The 18311-nt window shown below is 40.1% G+C and overlaps 2 protein-coding genes and 1 long non-coding RNA gene across 18 annotated transcripts in view; 2 read left to right on the top strand and 1 right to left on the bottom strand.

Moving 5' to 3' along the window:
- Positions 1 to 2501, top strand: part of BLTP3B (bridge-like lipid transfer protein family member 3B) — a 60294-nt gene extending 57793 nt beyond the window's left edge. For all 5 annotated transcript variants that reach the window (XR_010468494.1, XR_010468498.1, XM_065043774.1 and 2 more), the window contains one exon: positions 463 to 2501. Coding sequence is in view for 3 of the 5 variants with exons in the window: in XM_065043774.1 (XP_064899846.1) it covers positions 463 to 585 (123 nt within the window). In the remaining 2 variants the exon portion in view is untranslated. The remainder of the gene's footprint in view (positions 1 to 462) is intronic.
- LOC135576799 (uncharacterized) lies at positions 1492 to 13542 on the bottom strand. The gene is made up of 2 exons (XR_010468548.1): positions 12793 to 13542; positions 1492 to 4350 (listed from the first exon to the last, which is right to left on the bottom strand). It is a non-coding gene; the product is annotated as an uncharacterized LOC135576799 (long non-coding RNA).
- Positions 13543 to 17440: 3898 nt separating this feature from the next.
- The window catches only part of ANKS1B (ankyrin repeat and sterile alpha motif domain containing 1B), a 436519-nt gene continuing 435648 nt past the window's right edge, over positions 17441 to 18311 (top strand). For 8 of the 12 annotated variants that reach the window (XM_065043836.1, XM_065043965.1, XM_065043826.1 and 5 more), the window contains exon 1: positions 17468 to 18030. In XM_065043836.1, coding sequence (XP_064899908.1) covers positions 17897 to 18030 — 134 coding nt within the window. In that variant the 5' untranslated portion in view covers positions 17468 to 17896. Of the gene's footprint in view, positions 18031 to 18311 lie in introns of all 12 variants that reach the window. The other 4 variants (XM_065043871.1, XM_065043862.1, XM_065043852.1 and 1 more) reach the window with 4 other exon arrangements.

Genomic DNA, 18311 nt, shown 5'->3' with positions numbered 1-18311 from the left:
TCACATGAGGGAGTTTTACGACAGGGCAAGTCTCTTGTCCCCATCTCCTTCATCCCTGTACGACACAACTTCCAAAGAAAAAGGACTAGACTGTTAAGTCAGCCCCTTACTATCAATCATACCTGGATTTTGAATTGATGATGACACAATTCACGCATCAATTTGGCTCTTTTTCCACTGGGTGAGAATCCATTCCGAGAGCTCAGAACCTGGTGTCATGTCCCCTCCCTTCCAGACTGGAAGCAGCGTAGCTAAAACGTTGGGTATCTTTGCATTTTGAGCCAATTGCATCAACTCTCTCCACTTTCTACGCTCACCGACTGGGAACCAGTCGCAACTGACTCAGCCCCAACAAACCTGCACTCAGCAATGAATGTGAGCACATGGAAAAGTTCTGTCATGGCAAAAGTTGACAGTATTCAGGAATACTAGTAATGCTCTTTTCTAACACCATCATTTCAGCTTATTGAAGAAAATGAATGTCTCAAACAGCAACTAGCCAAAGCCAAAATGGCCCTTGCTGAGGTCCAAATGGAAAAAGATGACCTGCTTCATCGGATAAAGAGGATGAACGTTGATCAGTAGGACACTGTTCTGTTGGTGCAATGCATCAGCAACAGAACTTCAGGTGATGGTGACATCTAAAATACTGTTTGTGAATTGCTGGAAGCCATGGTTATTTTTTTTGGTCACAAAGTTTTTAATTACGACCAAAATATTTGTGAACTAGTTACTTTTCTGAAATTACCATTAAAACACTAACTTTTTTCAGCCCATTTTAAACTGAAATGACTTTGGAAGTAAATCTGTTTATACTGTAGTTTGTTAATTTACTGAAGAAAGAAATCATATCATCTACTTTTAATATTATCAAAGGAGATGTTATTTTTAAAATGTTTTGTGAAAAATGGATGGCTTAGCAATGACAGAAGGTGCCTAGGTGCATAACTGAGTAAAATGTACCATGCCTCATTAACAAACTGTACCTCTGTTTGTTAAGATTATGTTGTTTTATTATTACCAGAAGGTATCTATAGAGGAGGTTACATTTGCACTATGATGATATGGGCTAGATTCTCTAGAATAGTATAGTTACTGAAAATCAAGATACCAGCCCTAAACTGGCCCTAAATTCAGTGTAATTTGCCCAGAGAGGATTTTAAAATCAATCCTCTGGTGCTATAGATTTCCGTATCCTTCCTCCATGCGCTGTCCTAAAATACCACAGTAAATGCTGGAGAATTTAAGTAAGAGGGCATACTACTGGGCTTTCCTTCTGCGTGAAAGTCCGCTGTGTCTGTACAGCTGAAGTAATTTAGACATTTACACTCTTTCTTCTCCTCTCTCTGTGACGAGGACACAGCCCTGCACTAGGATGCAGCCCTCTGGGAGAGGTGAGCTTTGAGCCATTTGCCTGCGTGTCTGATTTCTGTACAACTCATCAGACATGCCCGAGGATGCAGTCCAATGTATTTCAACATGTGATGTCAATGCTTGTGAGAAGGGGCTAAATCCTACAGGGATTCATTAATTGTATATTGTTTTTTTGATAAAGAAGCTGTAGAGAATCATTTAATTACCCAATGAAATTGCGAGATTACATGAAATGTAATTACGCAATTTAAATCATGGGTGATTTGTACAAATTGAACAATAATTTTCAACTAAAAACTGGTACAGATGAATAAATAAAAAGCACAACGCTGTAAAATAGAGAATATAAGAGTGTGCTTCTAAACGGTTTAGGAAACAACATACGAAAACATACTTGCCTGTAAGAGATTGTTTTTGCTAGAAGTAAAAATGACTGAATAATTTATCTAGTGACCTTGAATCTGACAACTGAAAATCTTTTAATTGCTACCACAATTGTTTCTGCTCCATGGGATGTTTGAGGGAAGTTTTGTTTGTAGATATGCAGACAAATCTCAGAAAGTATTTAGTATCCTGTGGTTTGACTTTGCATATTCAGGCTGTCAAACTAATTTTAATTAAAAGGGTTTTCATTAAAACTTTTTGGAGGACACATAACTTATGCTGCTGAAAATAGCTATTGAAAGTATGCAGATTTTAATCAAGAACTCCGTGGAAGAACTAGTTCAGGCACTATTTTAAAGCCTGCCTTACGAAATCTTAGTTGAAACTCCCTCCAATGCCCATGGAAATTTTTATCTTATTATTCTGAATAAGATGAAAAATACACACACAACTGTTTCTAATAGAGAAACTAAATATTTATATTTCAGAAGGTATTTAAGACAACACAGTATTAAATATGGGTAGTCCAGTTTCACACAAATATCATGTCAGATTCAGGGGAGGAATTCTTCTCAACTGGTTGGTACTACTAAACTCAGTAATTCTAACTCAGTTTATCCCTGCCAAGATGTAGTTAGAATTATTCTGAAGAAAGGAATGTATAGAGTGCTTAGTAGCATGTTGCTAGAATAATATGTTCAGAATTGTTTAATTTTTAAAAAGAAATAAACAGCAATATCAAACGCCTGTCCTTATTACTGCACAAGCAAGTGCCTGCTGCTTTTGACAAACCACAAACCAAACCCAAAGCAACAACCCAAACCAGCTCTTCTCAGCACAGATGTGGAAATTCAGGATGTCACTTTCATGCACTTCATTATAACTGAACACATTTCCACTTTATGGCAGGGGGACCATTCAGAAGAGATGGGTGTGCTTGGTTGTGGACTTGACATTTACTGGGAGAGATAGTGCTGTGTCACTCTGAAACAAGTTTTGCGATTGAAAAATGCAGAGGGAGAGTTAGTTTATTAATGTTGGAAAGTATGAATTTGAACTAAGCCTTAATAGGTTAGCCTAAAAATAGTGATTAGAGGCCTCAGATTAAATAAAAAGGTTTAATTCATTCTCAGGGCTCTGCTGGTGTTCAAAACCTCCTTAAACCTTGGACAGGAAATGGGTGCCATCAGTAGAGCCTCTTGAATGAATCACACCTTTTACTCTGCAGAGAACTAAATGGAACAGAGTCTGGGGAACTTCGACGTATACAGAATACTGACTCCAGAAGCCTTGCAGGCAAACTGTTACCAACTTCTATTTTACATTTTCTGTGGAAATTTTAACTGGTCTACAGATGAGCTTAACACTCATTCAGCTTGTTTAGAAATACTGGTTTAATGTCTAATAAAGCTTTCAAGGCAGCTCACCTAGAAGAGGCTGTGCCCTTGCCCAGGCAAGGTCATTGAATCATTCTGGCATCCACTGTTCCAGTTCTTACAGTAACTCTAACATTTTTGGTAAGCATCAATTTTAAATCAAAATTATGTGGCCTTACAGAATTATCTATAAAAGGCCTGTTGGAAAGGCGGCTCTGCATAGATCATGCCCATGCTCTGATGTCCCTGCTCCAGCTTTTTGAGAGCAGCTACTCCAGTCCCTGGATGAAACCCACCATGGCAGCTGGCACAGGGGACCACGGTACTGGCTGGGAGGAAACTGCATTTCCTTTTTGTTACCCGAGTCCATTATTTCCTGGTTGCATTAGCCATGTCTGTTTGTACACTCTCTCCCCAAGGAATTGACTTGGAGTCTTAAACTTGGATCATACTTCATCTCTAAAGAATAACAGCTAGCTACAGAACAATTCCTAAGTCTGACATGATAATAGTTACCTTTTTATTCATAATAAATGTAAAGGGAATGTGATAATAAAGGTAAAGACTTGATCAAGCATCTACAATTCCAAGAATACCAAATGTGCGAATGTATTGCAGAAGCAAGCTCCTTGCAGTGACTACATTTCAGGTAAGTAGCAATGGAGAAAATGGTTTCTATATTAAAAATGTGCTTGTATTGATCCAGTTCTTAAAACATTCATCACAAAATGCTTCAAGTAGATTTTTAAGCTCACTGTTGCTATCTCCAAATTGTAGAGAGTACTTCAGATTCCAATTCAGCTGTTGATATAAATCAGTATCTTTTAATCTATTGTAGGAACAGAAAATGGCCTTGCTAATACTCTAAGTAGCGATGAAGTTGCGTGTACTTGCTGTGAAATCCACTAATTCATCCCTCCCAGTAGGGAAATAAGTTTTTTGATGGCCCTGCAACACAACTGTACCTTTGTTTTGTTTTGTTTTTTTCCTTCCAACCCATGCCTTTTGAAGCACAGCCCCATTTCCTCAGCCTCAGTGAAGATACCTGTTCCTGTGAAGCTGGTAGCAGGCTTTGGAGTGCTTGAAGCATCTCTCCAGTGTATTCAGGCAAACACTTGGCTTCCAGCAGTGCAGGCAACCTGCGATGAGCTGCACTCCCTTCAGCTTTGTGGCAGCATACCTCCTGGTCTTGTATTGCTTCTTAATGGCATGGAATCTGAAAGCATGAGCAGCACAAAGATCATGTGAAGCGGTATTTAGGTGTGCCAAAAATGTATAGTGAGAGGCTAGGAATAGTGGTCTTGTGCTGGAGAAACAAAGCTCTGTTTCTCAATCCAGTTAAGGAAAAGCATAAATCTGAATAGTAAATAGAAGCTGCATAGTTACAGGTCTTTCTATGTCTTTTTAGCATTCTTATATAAAAACTTTAAAACCTCACATTTCTAAAATTATTTTACTCTTTGAAATTTGTTTTAGTGAATTAATTTAATTTGATGGTCTCCTCATTGCATGTAGAGGCCCAAACTTGCTGTCACTTCAGTGATTATGGATTTGTACAAGTTTCAAGCAGTTGAAACTGCTTCATGAATGTAAGCAAGGGTTAGACATTGTATCTTTTGTTACTAATTAAAATCTGCTTATTTGCTATTGTGTATCTTGGATATAAAAAATCAGAACAATTTTAAAGATGAAAGGTATTGTTGAAACACTTTAATATTTAAAAAATATTTTTGCAACTTTCAGCTTCTCAAATCCTATAGAATGTCTCCCAAGTATGTGTCACACTACTTGCCAGCTGAAACAAGGTGCAGCAAGTGAATCTTCAAAAGTCAGCTAAGCTCGATAGCCTGTGTTCTTTCCCAAAATAACTGGAAGCTTCTGCAGCATGAAGAGATGAATCTCACATTCCAGCTACTTACATGGATAAATATTAGCTTTGTTAAAAGGTCATTTTGGTTTTATTCATCATTGCCCAAGCTGTACCTAACCAGTTACCTTAAAGTATCAGTGTTTTGTTATTTCTTCGCTGTTCTTCTAGGCTAGAGTATGCTTGAAACCACCACAATTTGATGTGAAGGGGGATTGGACTAGATGATCTTTTGAGGTCACTTCCAATCCCAAACATACTGTGATACTGTGAAGTGTTTGAAACATTTGGAAGACAGGCATGCACACATGAGCACTTCAGAAGTCCCCACCTGAGCCAGTAAGTGTGGAATAAAGAATAAGCCCCTAAACGGCTTATCTGTGGAACATACCTGCACGTCTTCATGTTGTTGGCAAACTTCAATACACCATTACCATGAGACGTGCAACTGTCATAAATACTTTTATCTCACTGTGATTATATTGCTCTAGTAACTGTTGAGGCTTTTGAGCACTGGAAAATACTCCTGCAGTGAGAATTACCCTATTGAAGGCTATGGTGGTTCACGGTTTACTAATAAGAAAAACAGTGCTTAAGCATTTCTCCGAATTAGGATTGTTTCAGGCATTCTCGGACAGGGAATGGAAGATGGTTGGACTAGGTGATCTTTCGAGGTCACTTCCAATCCCTGACATTCTGTGACTGTGTGGCGGCGAGCGGGAGCCCCCGCAGGAGGCACCGCTAGATGGCACGGCGAGCAGGCGCTCGGCCCTTCGTCTCCCCCGGGTACCCGCACGTCTTGTTTCTGACTCATGAACAGTCTCATTAAACTAGGAAATGTCAAGATACAATTTGGAGTTCTTATAAACTTTTCATGATTAATTTCATAATATGATTTTAAATCAGGCTGGGTTTCACTTTTAATTTAGATAGCTTATCTTTGTTTCTACTGCCGCCTTTATGGCATATTAATTTTTTCCTCTTTTAAATAAATCATAGGAACTGCCTGAACATTGTTAGAAGAAAGGCTCTCTTCTCCCTTTTAGGTTTAAATAAATTCTAAGAGCATGTTTTTATACATATTGTCGCTTTTATAGTAAAATGTTTATGATATTTGTAGTGCTTCATCATTATCTGTTAAAAGTTTAGGAAGTGGTTCTGGTTTTCCTGTCATTACATAGATGAACAACTCCACCTTTATATCAATTTATTTGTTCCATTTCCATGCTAGCTAGAAAAACCTCTGATTTTAATTCTACTAATTATTTTTTTTAAAAAAGGAGCATATGTAGAGAGAGGATTCCTACACTTCTTTGTGAATAACCAAATGTAATCCTTTACAAATGCTTACCCTACCCACCTTCACCTGATGGTAATCTAACAAGATAGTCTATATCAACGCTATGGTGTGTGGTAAGTGATCTGGAGTAATTTCTTTTTATATCGTGTTTGGCTTTTCAAAAGCTTACAGGCAGAATGACTAAGCAAAGAGGAAAGCAATCTATATAAAATCTACTGTAGGAATAGGGTTGCTTTATTTTTGTCAAAGAGAAAATAGCATAGAAAGCAGATGTCTTTTCATTCCTCTGGAATCCTGATGCGACTTGTTCCTTCCACTTACTTTAAAATTTTATTTCTAATAAGACACTGCAATTCAGGATAGGTACGATGGAGAGGTTTTTTTTAAGGCGATGCAATGCCACATACTAGAACATGTTGCAGAATTTGGCAAGATACTGGGCACCAAGACAATCAGAGCTACTTACCTGAACTTAATCTGGTGTAGAAATGAGGCTTCTTGGGTCAAACTTAACAGGAGGAATCCCAAAAAATCATTTGCATCTAAAACATAATACTCAATGCATGCTTGAAAACACATATTCACCAAAAAAAGTTACTTACAGATTCCCTGTGTACTTAAAAATATATATACAACAGTTTTCTTAAAAAATTATAAAAAATGTTATATCTCCAGAATTTTGTTTCTTATCCAGGGATAATGTAAGAAACAGTCACTGATAAATTCTCTGAATCAGTATGACAGCTATTAGCTTTAACTGGATCTTAGGTCCTTCCAAAACACCAACAGCTGCCAACATGTAACTCTCATGGAAAACTGCAAGTTCCCAACTCCTGTTGATCTGATGATATATTTGGGAGCGGTCATGACCTGAATGATGAGGTTCTTAAACCTTCCTTTGCAATTATCTGAAGCATTTTCAGCTTATGCAACGGGAAGGCATGCCTTTGAAGTCATAATGTTAAGATTTAAAAAGACTCCTTGAAATGGGACTTGACAAAATATTTCAAGAAGCAAAGACAATGTAGAGTTAATCTCTTTTGACTTTCCATTATGCAAAACATATACCTTATTTAGCTACTGTAAGTCACTGCTGTCAGGAAAGAGGGAAAAGGGAGGGTATTTGAAGGAAGTAGGGAAAACAATACACTAGAACAAATTTTGGGCACCTTATTCACAACAACTTGTTCCCATCAGGCTGAATAGTTGTCATGTTTAATGTCATTACGGCTCCCTTTAAATCTACAGCTGCTGGAGTCAAAAGCAAGATTTTTACCTAGCAGAAGTGAGTCATTTACAGCCAGTAAGTTTATTTTTTTTCCTTCCCCATCTGTTGATAGAAACTTGTACATGGAGCAACACCATACTGTATGTAGTAGCTGGCTGCTAAGGACAAGCACTGCCATTTAGAGTGTCGCTGCCATAATCTCCCACTTTGCTGATGTGCCTTCACTTTAATGACACTTGGAAACTTCTTATACCAATTGTGAGAACTTGCATTAAGTGAGATTTCTGAATAACGGGATAGTTAGATACTGTGAGATCTCGTCCACAGTATGGTTCCTGACATCCATCAGAAAAAGGCCTGCCAGAAGAATTGGAGACTGAAGCACTGGAGGTGAAGTTACTGTCTGAAATTATAACTGAAGCCATACTTAAAAAAGGATGAGGCAGAGCTGTAACTGAAACATGTCCCGAGCACGATGTACATTTTCACTACAACCATTCTAACAGAGTAATCTTCCTTGTGAGAAACATATGCACAATAGATGAAAGACATGCTGAGTAACCAGTCAGGTGGGATGTGTGTTTAGATACCACAAAGACACATATACACGATGTACATTAGATCAGGTACCTTACAAAATGTACCAAAAGATTAAAAATAACTGGAAAAGTTTATTTGATGTAAAAACAGTCCTACTTGAAACAAAAGAAATTGACTTGGGTTTTACAGCAAATCTGAATTGCTGTTTCCTTACTAAGGTGGTCATAGTGGAGGAAACCAGCTTATAAAAAGGTATTGGGCTAATGCAAGGCAGTGTCTTTACTAGAGTATCACTCAGAGAAGCAGTAGTTTGATGTAAAGCTAACATCAAAACAAAAGTGGGTGTCCCATATTTTGCTGTTCCAATTTTTAAAATGTTTTATTGTACCCTCACTATGAAAAGGGATGATGTTATAAAATATTAGTGTCACAGATGCTCACTAATTTGCCATTACAAAACCTGTTTTCAAGAATCTACCATGCTTGGCAGGTTCAGAGGTGTGAAAGGAGAAACAGATGTAAGAAAAAATTGATCACAGTAGTTATCAGGTTTACGTTACTTAAGAATTTTCCTACTTGAGTTACTCATCCCACTTTAGTTATTCACCCTGCTTTAATACAGTTTAATACACTCTTTTTACACTGCATCTCTTTATTGGAGAGAGATCTTTTTAGCTCCAATTTGTGGTGTACTAAATTATTTGATTAAAGATTACTTTGCATTAATTATTGCATATTTTTCTAGGATGATGCCAGCCTATTTGCATATCTGTAGCAGAGCATGTCTCTGTACTCTCTATCCTCTTAACAAAATATGAAAATTGAACATCTATCACTAATAGCTGTACCAGTTTTCTTCCTATGGAAAAGAATCCAAAATTTAATTCCTAAATGTGTTTTGCTGAATCAGCTTTAGCTAGAAGAGTGTCACAGATATACTGGTATCCTTGTAATCCTGCTGGCTACCTTTGCCACTGATGCCCTGGTGTATGTCAACACAGTATTGTGGTGTTCAAGCATTTATCTTTTTTATATTTATATATATATATATACACATATATATATGTATATATATATACATAGATGTGTGTTTCTGCCTCTAAGCTCTTAGCTTTAATTTAGCTACTGAATTAAAATTAGTAGGGCTTTTTGCCTGGGGTCCATAGTCACCTTCGTTTCAGATAAATAATGAGCATAAATCAAATGAATCGGCTGGTTTCACCATAGGCTTTACCAATTATTATTTTTGACCAAAATCTATTGTATTGTCTGAAGGCTGAACATGAGAGTTGTCACATTAGCAAACAAATTACTCATGCTAATATTTTCCTCTGTAATCCAGTTACACAAGAGATAAATGAGATTTAGAAATTCCCTGCACAACCACGTCCTCTCACGCAAAAAGCAATAACTTTCTTCCCTAGGCAGTACAGGACTAGCTTTCAAATTTTAATAAATGCTCTAGAATGTTATTTTGCGGGGCTTGGAGAAGTAATTAAGAATGAAGAACCTTTTTACTGTTGGGCTATCTGAATAAAGTATGTCAGAGGCCTAATCTTGCGCTGGGAGCAAAGTATCAGCTTCACAAAATCACTATCTCTGACAAATTTGGTGTTAATGTTCCTCTCAGCAGACAGCAGAAGCACCCTTAATATCAGAATCCCTGTGCAGTTGTATATGTACTGTACAAAAACATAACAAACAATACTGTATATTTAAATTTACATATAAAGACTACATGAAACTATAGTCTTAGACAAGGCAGTATCCCAAGTCAAGATAGATTAGCGAGATGATGAGCAAAGCTTACATACCTATTGCATGTGCTGCGTTACTATCAGTGTGCACACATAGGTTGCAGTCTCCATGCTAGCAGGTAATTCATCAGAATAAGAGCACATGCAACCAAGCATTATACAAAGCAACCCTAAGCATATTCTAAATTAAAATATTTGAATGTTTTAAGCCTATGCCCTGACGATTTCATTGTATTTCCCTAGTTCTTGTTTAGGAAAAAATAATGGATAACGGTTTTGTATTTACCTTTTCCATACCACTTATGATTTTATATGCTATCTTCCTATGGTTACCATTTTTTTAAAGCAGAAGTGGCCTAGTCTATTTAGGCTATATGAAGGCTGTACTATACATCTGATCATACTTCTTCACTGTATCTTGCTTAGTTCTGATGTAATCTTTTTGAGACAGGACAAACACAATGGCTTTATGCAGTGACATAATGATGCTCATTTCCTTTGCTAATAATTCCCAATGATTTTATTTGCTATTTTGGTCACTACATAGTATTAATGGACAATTTCATAGAAATATCCCAAGTAACTTGACGTTACAGAGATATAACAGCAGTTTGGGGATTGTAGAAGGGGAATGCAAAATCTCCCTCCTATGCTGCAACAGAGAATTACTTTCTTTTGTCGGTGTTGAATTCCACCTCCTATTTTACTGTTTCCTAGAACAATGCCGTGATGTGCTTTTTCATACACAGCTGTAGTTCAAACTGTTCTGAAAACCTGTTGTTTCCTTAGCAAATTTTTCTTTCTTCACTTTATTATATAGTCTTCAGAAACTATGAGTTTGCTGGACAGTGCAGGCCCTAGGAGAGATCTCTACAGAGCTTTCCTGACAACCTCTCACCCTTGTGAAAACTAGCCATTCTTCCATTTTATCTTCCCTCCTTTAACAATTTGTCCATTCACAAGAGAATTGTCCCTCTTTCTCAGTAACAGTTTAGTTTCTTTGAAAGTGTTCAGTAAGGACCTTGTCAAAAGCTTTCTGGAAAGCTAAATACAGTTTCTTGATTGAGTTGCCATTTTCCACATGCTCTTTGACTCCTTCAGAGAACTCTAACAGATACATAAGACATGACCTGCATCTCCAAAGGCTGTACAGAATCTTCACATTTCTATGTAGCCAGATATCTACCAATTTGCCAGGCACAGAAATCAGACTCATTAATTCTCCAAATCCCCCTTCAAGCCCCTTGAAAGTTTTTAGCATCACATTTGCTGCCTTCTACTCATCTAATACCAAGGCAAATTGAAACACTAGCTCACACCTCACCCTTATAATTTCCTAGGTGTTACATCTGAGGTTTCTTCAGACTCTTTGGGGAATTTAATCTGGTCAAGGCAAGTATTTATTGATTTGTTTCAAAAAAACTTTTCTTATGGGACTGTAACTTGAGTTAACTCCTTGGGCTTGACCTGTAAATAAAGGCCCTAGTAGTTGAAAGGACAACCACTTTTTCACCACAGGTAAGTTATGTTCGCTCAAAAAGAACTGGGCCAGATCCAAGAATCCAGTGAAAAGTTAGCTAGCTGCATCATTTGTGTTAAGAATAACTATCAAAGTTAGAACTTGCAAAGATTTGGTAAATTATAGCTAGTAAGAAAATCTGTGGAAGATTGTTCTTCATTACATATTTGACAGTGCTATATCCATTTGTTTTGGTTTGGTTTTTTAGTTGTGGGTGTTTTTTGTTGTCGTGTGTGTGGTGGGGTTGTTTGTGGTTTTTGTTTGTTTGGTTGGTGTGGTTTTTTTGTGTTTGGTTTTGGGTGCTGTGTGTCCTTTTGGTTCCATGTCAATTCCCCTGCAACATTAATCATATATTTGTCTTTGCCCTTCCAATGTTTTTCTGTTATTCCTAGTTGTATCAACCTCTTGCTGCCCAGCTCTCAGTCTGAGATTTATACCTTTTAAACACATATAGACAGTTCTGAGCCTTCCCTGATTATTCCCCAAATATATTCTATTTTCTTCTGTGTGCACGATACATTTCCATTAATCACTCCCACTTTCGGACCCAATGAGGTCTGAAGCCATGTGTTGCAGAGCAGCACAGTTGGAATTTCAAATCCATTCTGCCTTATTGGCCATCACAATGTTTATTCACAAGCATAAACATACCTGAAGGATGTACGATGCACAAGTGTTTGCTCAACCATTTCTGTTAATCCTGAGGAGTAATTTACTGCTGTATATTCCTATGTAACAGTTGCTATTAGTAGAGACACAAACAGAATGGAAACCACTGGCAGAATACCTCTAGCTGTGCTATTGCTTTGCAGTGCACAAGGTCCCCTGTGGCACCATTCCTGTCTGCTACTGTCCAAGAGCCAAGGGGAACAGTTGTGCACAATTTTAACAGCTGTCTCTACTCCCCATTGTGGTCCCTCATCACTAGCATGTTTCCGCTGAGATTTCTCTATGATCCTTCTTTCAGACAGTCAAAATCTGACATGCAGACAATGGTGTACATAACTTAAAGGGAAGACAAGAAGGGGAAAATATTTTAAAGTCTGAAAGGGGTTGCAATGTATCCAAGGTAGAAACGAGTTATTTTTATTGCAACAAGCAGTATATTGAGCAGTGCAGGCAAAGCTTTAATACTGTATTGTATCTGTCAGCACATACTGGACATGGCCATCTAATTAGCATGCTGCTCCTACCTCCTTGTATTCACATTTCATTCTGCATTTATCTCTAATGCATGAAAAACAGTCTTAGGCATATTTTGATAGCAAACTGATGTAAACCTATGACAGAGCAGAAGGATTGGTTGAATAATTATACTGCTAATCCCACCTGCTGTCACACGAGAAATACATGTAAAGAAATGTATAGACATACCAGTTAATCTTAGCATCTGCCATCAGAGCAAAATTGCAATTGCACTGGAAAAGGCACAGCAGATTTGACTTACTGTCAGTGCTATCCCATCACTGTTTTCTGGAGGCTCAGCTCTCCAGCACAGACACAACCTGCAGCCAGGATGTACTTGAGACTTCTGAGCTGCAGGACATCACAGCCCCTTGGGGAATGCAGCACATTTCCCATGGTACATCTGGATGACTCTGTAGGTCTGGGTGACAGAATAATAGTTGAAGTTCTTGCTCTTCTTCTGTATGTTTAGAGCCCCATGAGAAAGACATAGTGAGGTCAGTCAGTGCAAGTGTTGAGACAGCGTCTTGCTGCTGTGCAACACCATTGAGGCATTGTTTCCTTGTGTGTTCTTTTCCATTACAAATTTACACCATGACAACATGCCTCAAAGCAAGTAAGTGTTTACAGAAAATGCGACCTAGTCAGAATTGTACAGTCAGAGGTAGGATTGTTGTGGATAAATCATCAAAAATGGCTTTTCCCTCACCTGTCACTTCAGCTTCTACTCAGTCTGGTAAGTCCAAGCATTCTGGTGTTCTTTTGAAACCATAGTGCTCTTGGTGTTTTTATATTCCTCGTAAGTTACGTTTAGTACCCTCGGTTTCTAGCATTTTCTTTCACAGTGGAAGAAGGATGCAAGTTCTTTTGCGTTTCTTAGTGGTGAGAGCTAAACTAAGCAGAATGTGAGTATTATGGCATGTCCCAATTATCTAAACTGAGGATCTGTCTGCCGTGTCCATCTACCTTCTGTCACTGAGCGTCTTGGTTTCACCCTAATGGGGATTCAGGACATGACGGGCATTCAACCCCAGCCTTAAGAGCTCAGCTGTGCTCCTGGGACCTCCACTTCAAACTTAGCCTCTGAGCCTGATGTTTAGATATCTCCTAGATGAGCAGGGCAAACACAAAGCTAGACATGATTGTTTGAAGTTCACTCTGTTTTTTTTACACTCTTTGTATACTATAAAGAGTAAAAGACACTATCAAGCCTGAAAAACTCTTGTCACCCAGGTGCATGAGAAACAGCACTTTCTGTCAGGCACTTTGCAACCTCTGTCCCTAACTTACCATGGGGCTACGAAAATGAAAATAATTAGGCCTATTTAAAGCTAATTTTTTTTCTCACTGTCAAGCTGATCTGATGTTTTATTCTAGCATTTTGAGCTCTATCTCAGAATATCCCTCAGAATTTGTAATAGGGATCTTAGACCTTCCTTATATCTTTACATGAAAGAATTGATAATAGACTGTTCTGAAATATGATGTTAATACATTTGCTGTTCTACGCAGCTATTTTTAATGTCACAGATTTGGTGTTTTTTCTCAATATTTGCAACTCAGTTTTTCATATCCCTTCCATGCTTCTGCTTGAAAACAGAGAGAGGAAAGTCAGAGAATGTTAGGAAGCACCCATTTAATTGGCCTTTAAGTAAGGGAGGCTGCAGGAGGAAGAAATCAAGAAGTTGTCACCCTGAATTGAGAACAAAGCCAAGTGATAGTTGCATTGTAAAAACATTAAGGAAATTCCTTGCGTATTACAGTCAATCTCAGTCCTTTCAAATGAGTTAAAGAATTTCTAGGTAGGCTAACTACTTTCTCTGGTATTTTAGAAAATGGAAGAAAACAGAATGCAAGGCATATGTTGTGTTAAGAGAAATTTTAAGATTGAAGGTGTGATGCCACTTAGACACTGACAGCTACAGTGGTCATAACTGAAAATGTCTTCACAAATACTAAAATCACAGAATGAAAATTCTGCTGTGGTATGGAACAGCACTGCTCAAAAGGCACACAATGGTTTGAAAAAACTTGTCTGTTTTACAAATTATTTTTCTCATCTGTAACTGCTTCAAATTACATGGTTATGTTTCTACTTTCTATGTTTAGTTAACATATTTATCATACATAGAACTTTTAACACTCCACAGTGTTGTCCCAATATTACCAGGAACAAATAATGTAAGGCATCTAAAAACACCTGATCTAATAGGTTTGACCATTTACATTCAACTCGGTCTTCGTATGATGTGTGTTTTTTTTCCTTCTTTCTTAGTACAGTCTACTATCGATTTTACCGCTTTGCTTCAGTAGTCCTTAGAGTTTATCCATGTTTAAACCTCCCTTTTTACTTTTCAAATTCACTGAATAACTGTTTTCTGCTCTATTTGCTAACAAAACTAAATCCCTTGTTTGGCCTTTACAGTTTTGTTGGGCACTAGGCTGATGTCTTTTGAGCCTTGCTACATTCATAAAATCCTTCTGAATTTGCTGGCTACTGCATACATCTGCTCCATTGATATTTCTATCCTGATTCTCTGTACTGTTCTTCAACAGCTTTCTGGATGATCTTTTCAATTAGAGCAGAGTCTTGAGATTTTATTTTCCCCAAGAAGAATTATGTAACATTTATACTGAGTCATATTTGCCATCTGCTGATCCAACCACATAAACATTCCAAATTCTTAAAAACCTGAGTTTTCCTTAGTATCTGCTTCTTATCTAATCTTTCACAAATGCGCAGGTTTACGCACATACCCTAGCATTACAATTAGCTCTTCACAGAATACTGACACCTCTTCAGAAGCTCTCAGAAAACTTGAAGAAATCTATTCATGCAGAGGATACACGTGAGAGCGTATTTATCAGGCAATGCATGTGATCGCATGCAAAATCAAATGCAAGGCAGAAATAAAGGGAAATTATGGCTGCCTTAACAGAGGACATTGATTCAGAATGCAGGGGTATTCTTAGTTTACGGTTGTCTTCTTTGGAACTAGTTAATGCTCAAGTGGCTGGTAACAAGACATAGAACTTTTAACTCCAGCTTTAAATTACTGTTTTCCACTGTGACTCTGCTGTGACTAAGGACTTAAACTGCAAATCTTAATTCCTGTGATTATACATTTATTTATTTAAACTATAATGGAAACACTTGTGATCACAGAATCAGACCTTAAAATTGCTATTTATATCAGACTCTCTCAATCAGAAAGACTATAGTTATAGAGTCTCTCCACCAACTAATTTTATGCCAATGCTCAATTCCATATCTTGTCGACAATATTGGAGAAGGCAAAATTTCACATTCTGGAAATGCCAAACTATGTAAATTAAATTTTCTAGATTAAAAGAAAAAAAATAAAGGCAAAACCCCACCACCACCACTACCAAAAAAAAAACCCCAAACAAACAAAAACCAACCCAAAACCAAACAAAAACACACACACAAACCCCAGGTGGTTTTGGCTTTGCTTTGTTTTGGTTTTGTTGTTTGTTTTCCCTACAGACAACTATATTGGAACAACTGGTCTCCATTATGATGATAATTTTTTTTTTTTCCTTTGTAAGAAAAAATCTGATCCCAGAAAGAAGTATCTCTTGATTTTCAGAGGTTAAACTTGTTTTATTAGCCAAGAAAAATATGAAAACACCTATAAAACTGTTACTGACATGCACTAAACCCAACCATTTGTGAAATCAACAAGGATCTTACCATTGACTTGAACGTACCATAGGTCTGGAGTAATTAACACCCTTCCTGACAGCATAACGTTAAAACCCCGCCTACCACAACGTTATTTTGCCATTGCTGTGCTTTACATCTTGTAAGCACAGTTTGTGGGAGAATTCTACTGATCTTAGTGGGGGAACGGTAGAGGGTCTTAACTTATTTGCCTGTTGCAGCTATGGTTCTACCTACACAAATTATTAAACTAACACAGGAACATGGGGCTGCAATTTTCACATACGCACGGTATCAGACGGTGCATTAAACAAGGATGTCCGTATGAGCTGGCCAGCACTGAATATTTTCAGCATAGCTTTCAAGAACCCAAAAAGCTGTAAGGAACGATTAATATTGCTGCCGGGAAAAATCCCACAATTCAAAAGGTTACACGTTTGAAACCCGTAACAAAACCAGGATCACCAGACTAGATGTGACACCAAATACACTCAGTTACACCTCTCATCCTTTGAAACATTGAAAAGCCACAATCCTGGCGTTTGGTGGGTGTGAGCAGCCTCCGCCTGCCTCATTCGCCAAGCCAGCACCTCAGTTCTGCTCCTGACCTCAGCGGGACCCGGATTTTCCTTTTTGTCTACCCCGGTTTGCTCAACGAAGCGGACTCGGATGCGCGCTGGAGTGTCCCTCCGTGTCCTCGGAGGGGGTTAAATCCCTGTTCGCGGGTTCTCCTCATAACGCCGCGGCCCTCTCAACGCCACCCCACCCGCTCCTATTTCGGCTCAGGGCGATGTGCCTCAGCTCCCACCTCCGACCTGCCCGCGCCCCTCGGCAACGCACCCCCGCGCGGGCCAGCGCGGCCTCGCCCCTTGCCGCACCTAGGGGCGCGCGCAGCCTCCTCAGCAGCGGGAGGACCCCCCCTCACCATCGCCCTCCGCCGCCCCGGCCCCAGTGCCAGGTCCCTCCCTTCCCCTTCCGCAGCGCGAGGAGGCGCCACCTCCCCGGCGCTGCCCCGGAGCACCTGCGGCCGCCCCGCAGAGCGCTCCCGCCGCCGGGGCCGAGGGCAGCGCACCTGGCGGGGCGGGCACCGCCCCCCGCGCGCGCGCTCCCGGCCCGCAGCAACGGCCGGCGCGCGGCACCGCAGTGGTGCGCGAGGCGCGGCCGTTACCGAGAGGCGGGCGGGGCGGGGTGGGGGGGTGCGCACCCCGCCTGAGCAGCCACTGAGCGAGCGCCAGCCGCGTCTCCCCAGCAACCGGGCTGGCAAGTCAGGGCTGCGCCTCCTCCCTCCGTCCCTCCCTTCCTCTGCCCGTCCGTGAGGGTCGCTATCCCCCTCGGCCCGGCCGGCCACGGCCAGGGGGGTTGCCCGCTCCCCACGCCCCGTCCTCCAGGCCGGGGCTCGGGGTGTGTGCACGGGAGTGGGGGGGGAGATTCTTTATTGGCCTCGTTCTCCCCCCCCTCCGCCTTCTCCTCCACACTCCACCCAGAAATGATCCAGTGAAACTAGGAGGAGGTGATTCTCCTCCTCCCTCCTGCTGCTGCTCCTGCTGGTCTGGAAGGGACTGCAGGAATCTCTGCCGTGCCCTGCTCTGAGGCAGGGGCTGGGGAGGGGGCAGAGGGGGCTGCTGTGGCTCGGGCTGCGGCTCCCCCGGCGGGGTGCGCGGGGGCTGCTCTGTTCCCGACCATGGGCAAGGACCAGGAGCTGCTGGAAGCTGCTCGCACTGGGAATGTGGCTCTGGTGGAGAAACTCCTCTCTGGGAGGAAAGGAGGGATCCTGGGCAGTGGATCTGGAGCTATTCCCTTATCCAGCTTGCTGAGGTAGGGACACCGTCCCCCATCAGATGCTGGGGGTATTGACCTCTTCTTCCCTGTCATCATCATCGTCGCCTTCATCTACATTTCCATTGCTGCATCTTTCATAGTAACAATAAATCGTTCACTCTCTAGCCAAGTAGAAGAGTGCCTGTGTTTAAAGTCGCAGGCAGTCATTTTATTAATATAGTGCTACTGAATTTCTTGCCTTCAATGCGTCAGTAAGGTACTTGTTCATTCCGTTACTAGCTGTGGTGCAGAACTTATATTTTTCTGTCTGGGCTAAT

Source organism: Columba livia, chromosome 1 (assembly GCF_036013475.1).
Source record: "Columba livia isolate bColLiv1 breed racing homer chromosome 1, bColLiv1.pat.W.v2, whole genome shotgun sequence".
In the NCBI taxonomy this organism is placed as follows: Eukaryota; Metazoa; Chordata; class Aves; order Columbiformes; family Columbidae; genus Columba; species Columba livia.
Note: the sequence above shows the minus strand (reverse complement) of the source record. Positions and strands in the feature narration are given on the sequence as shown.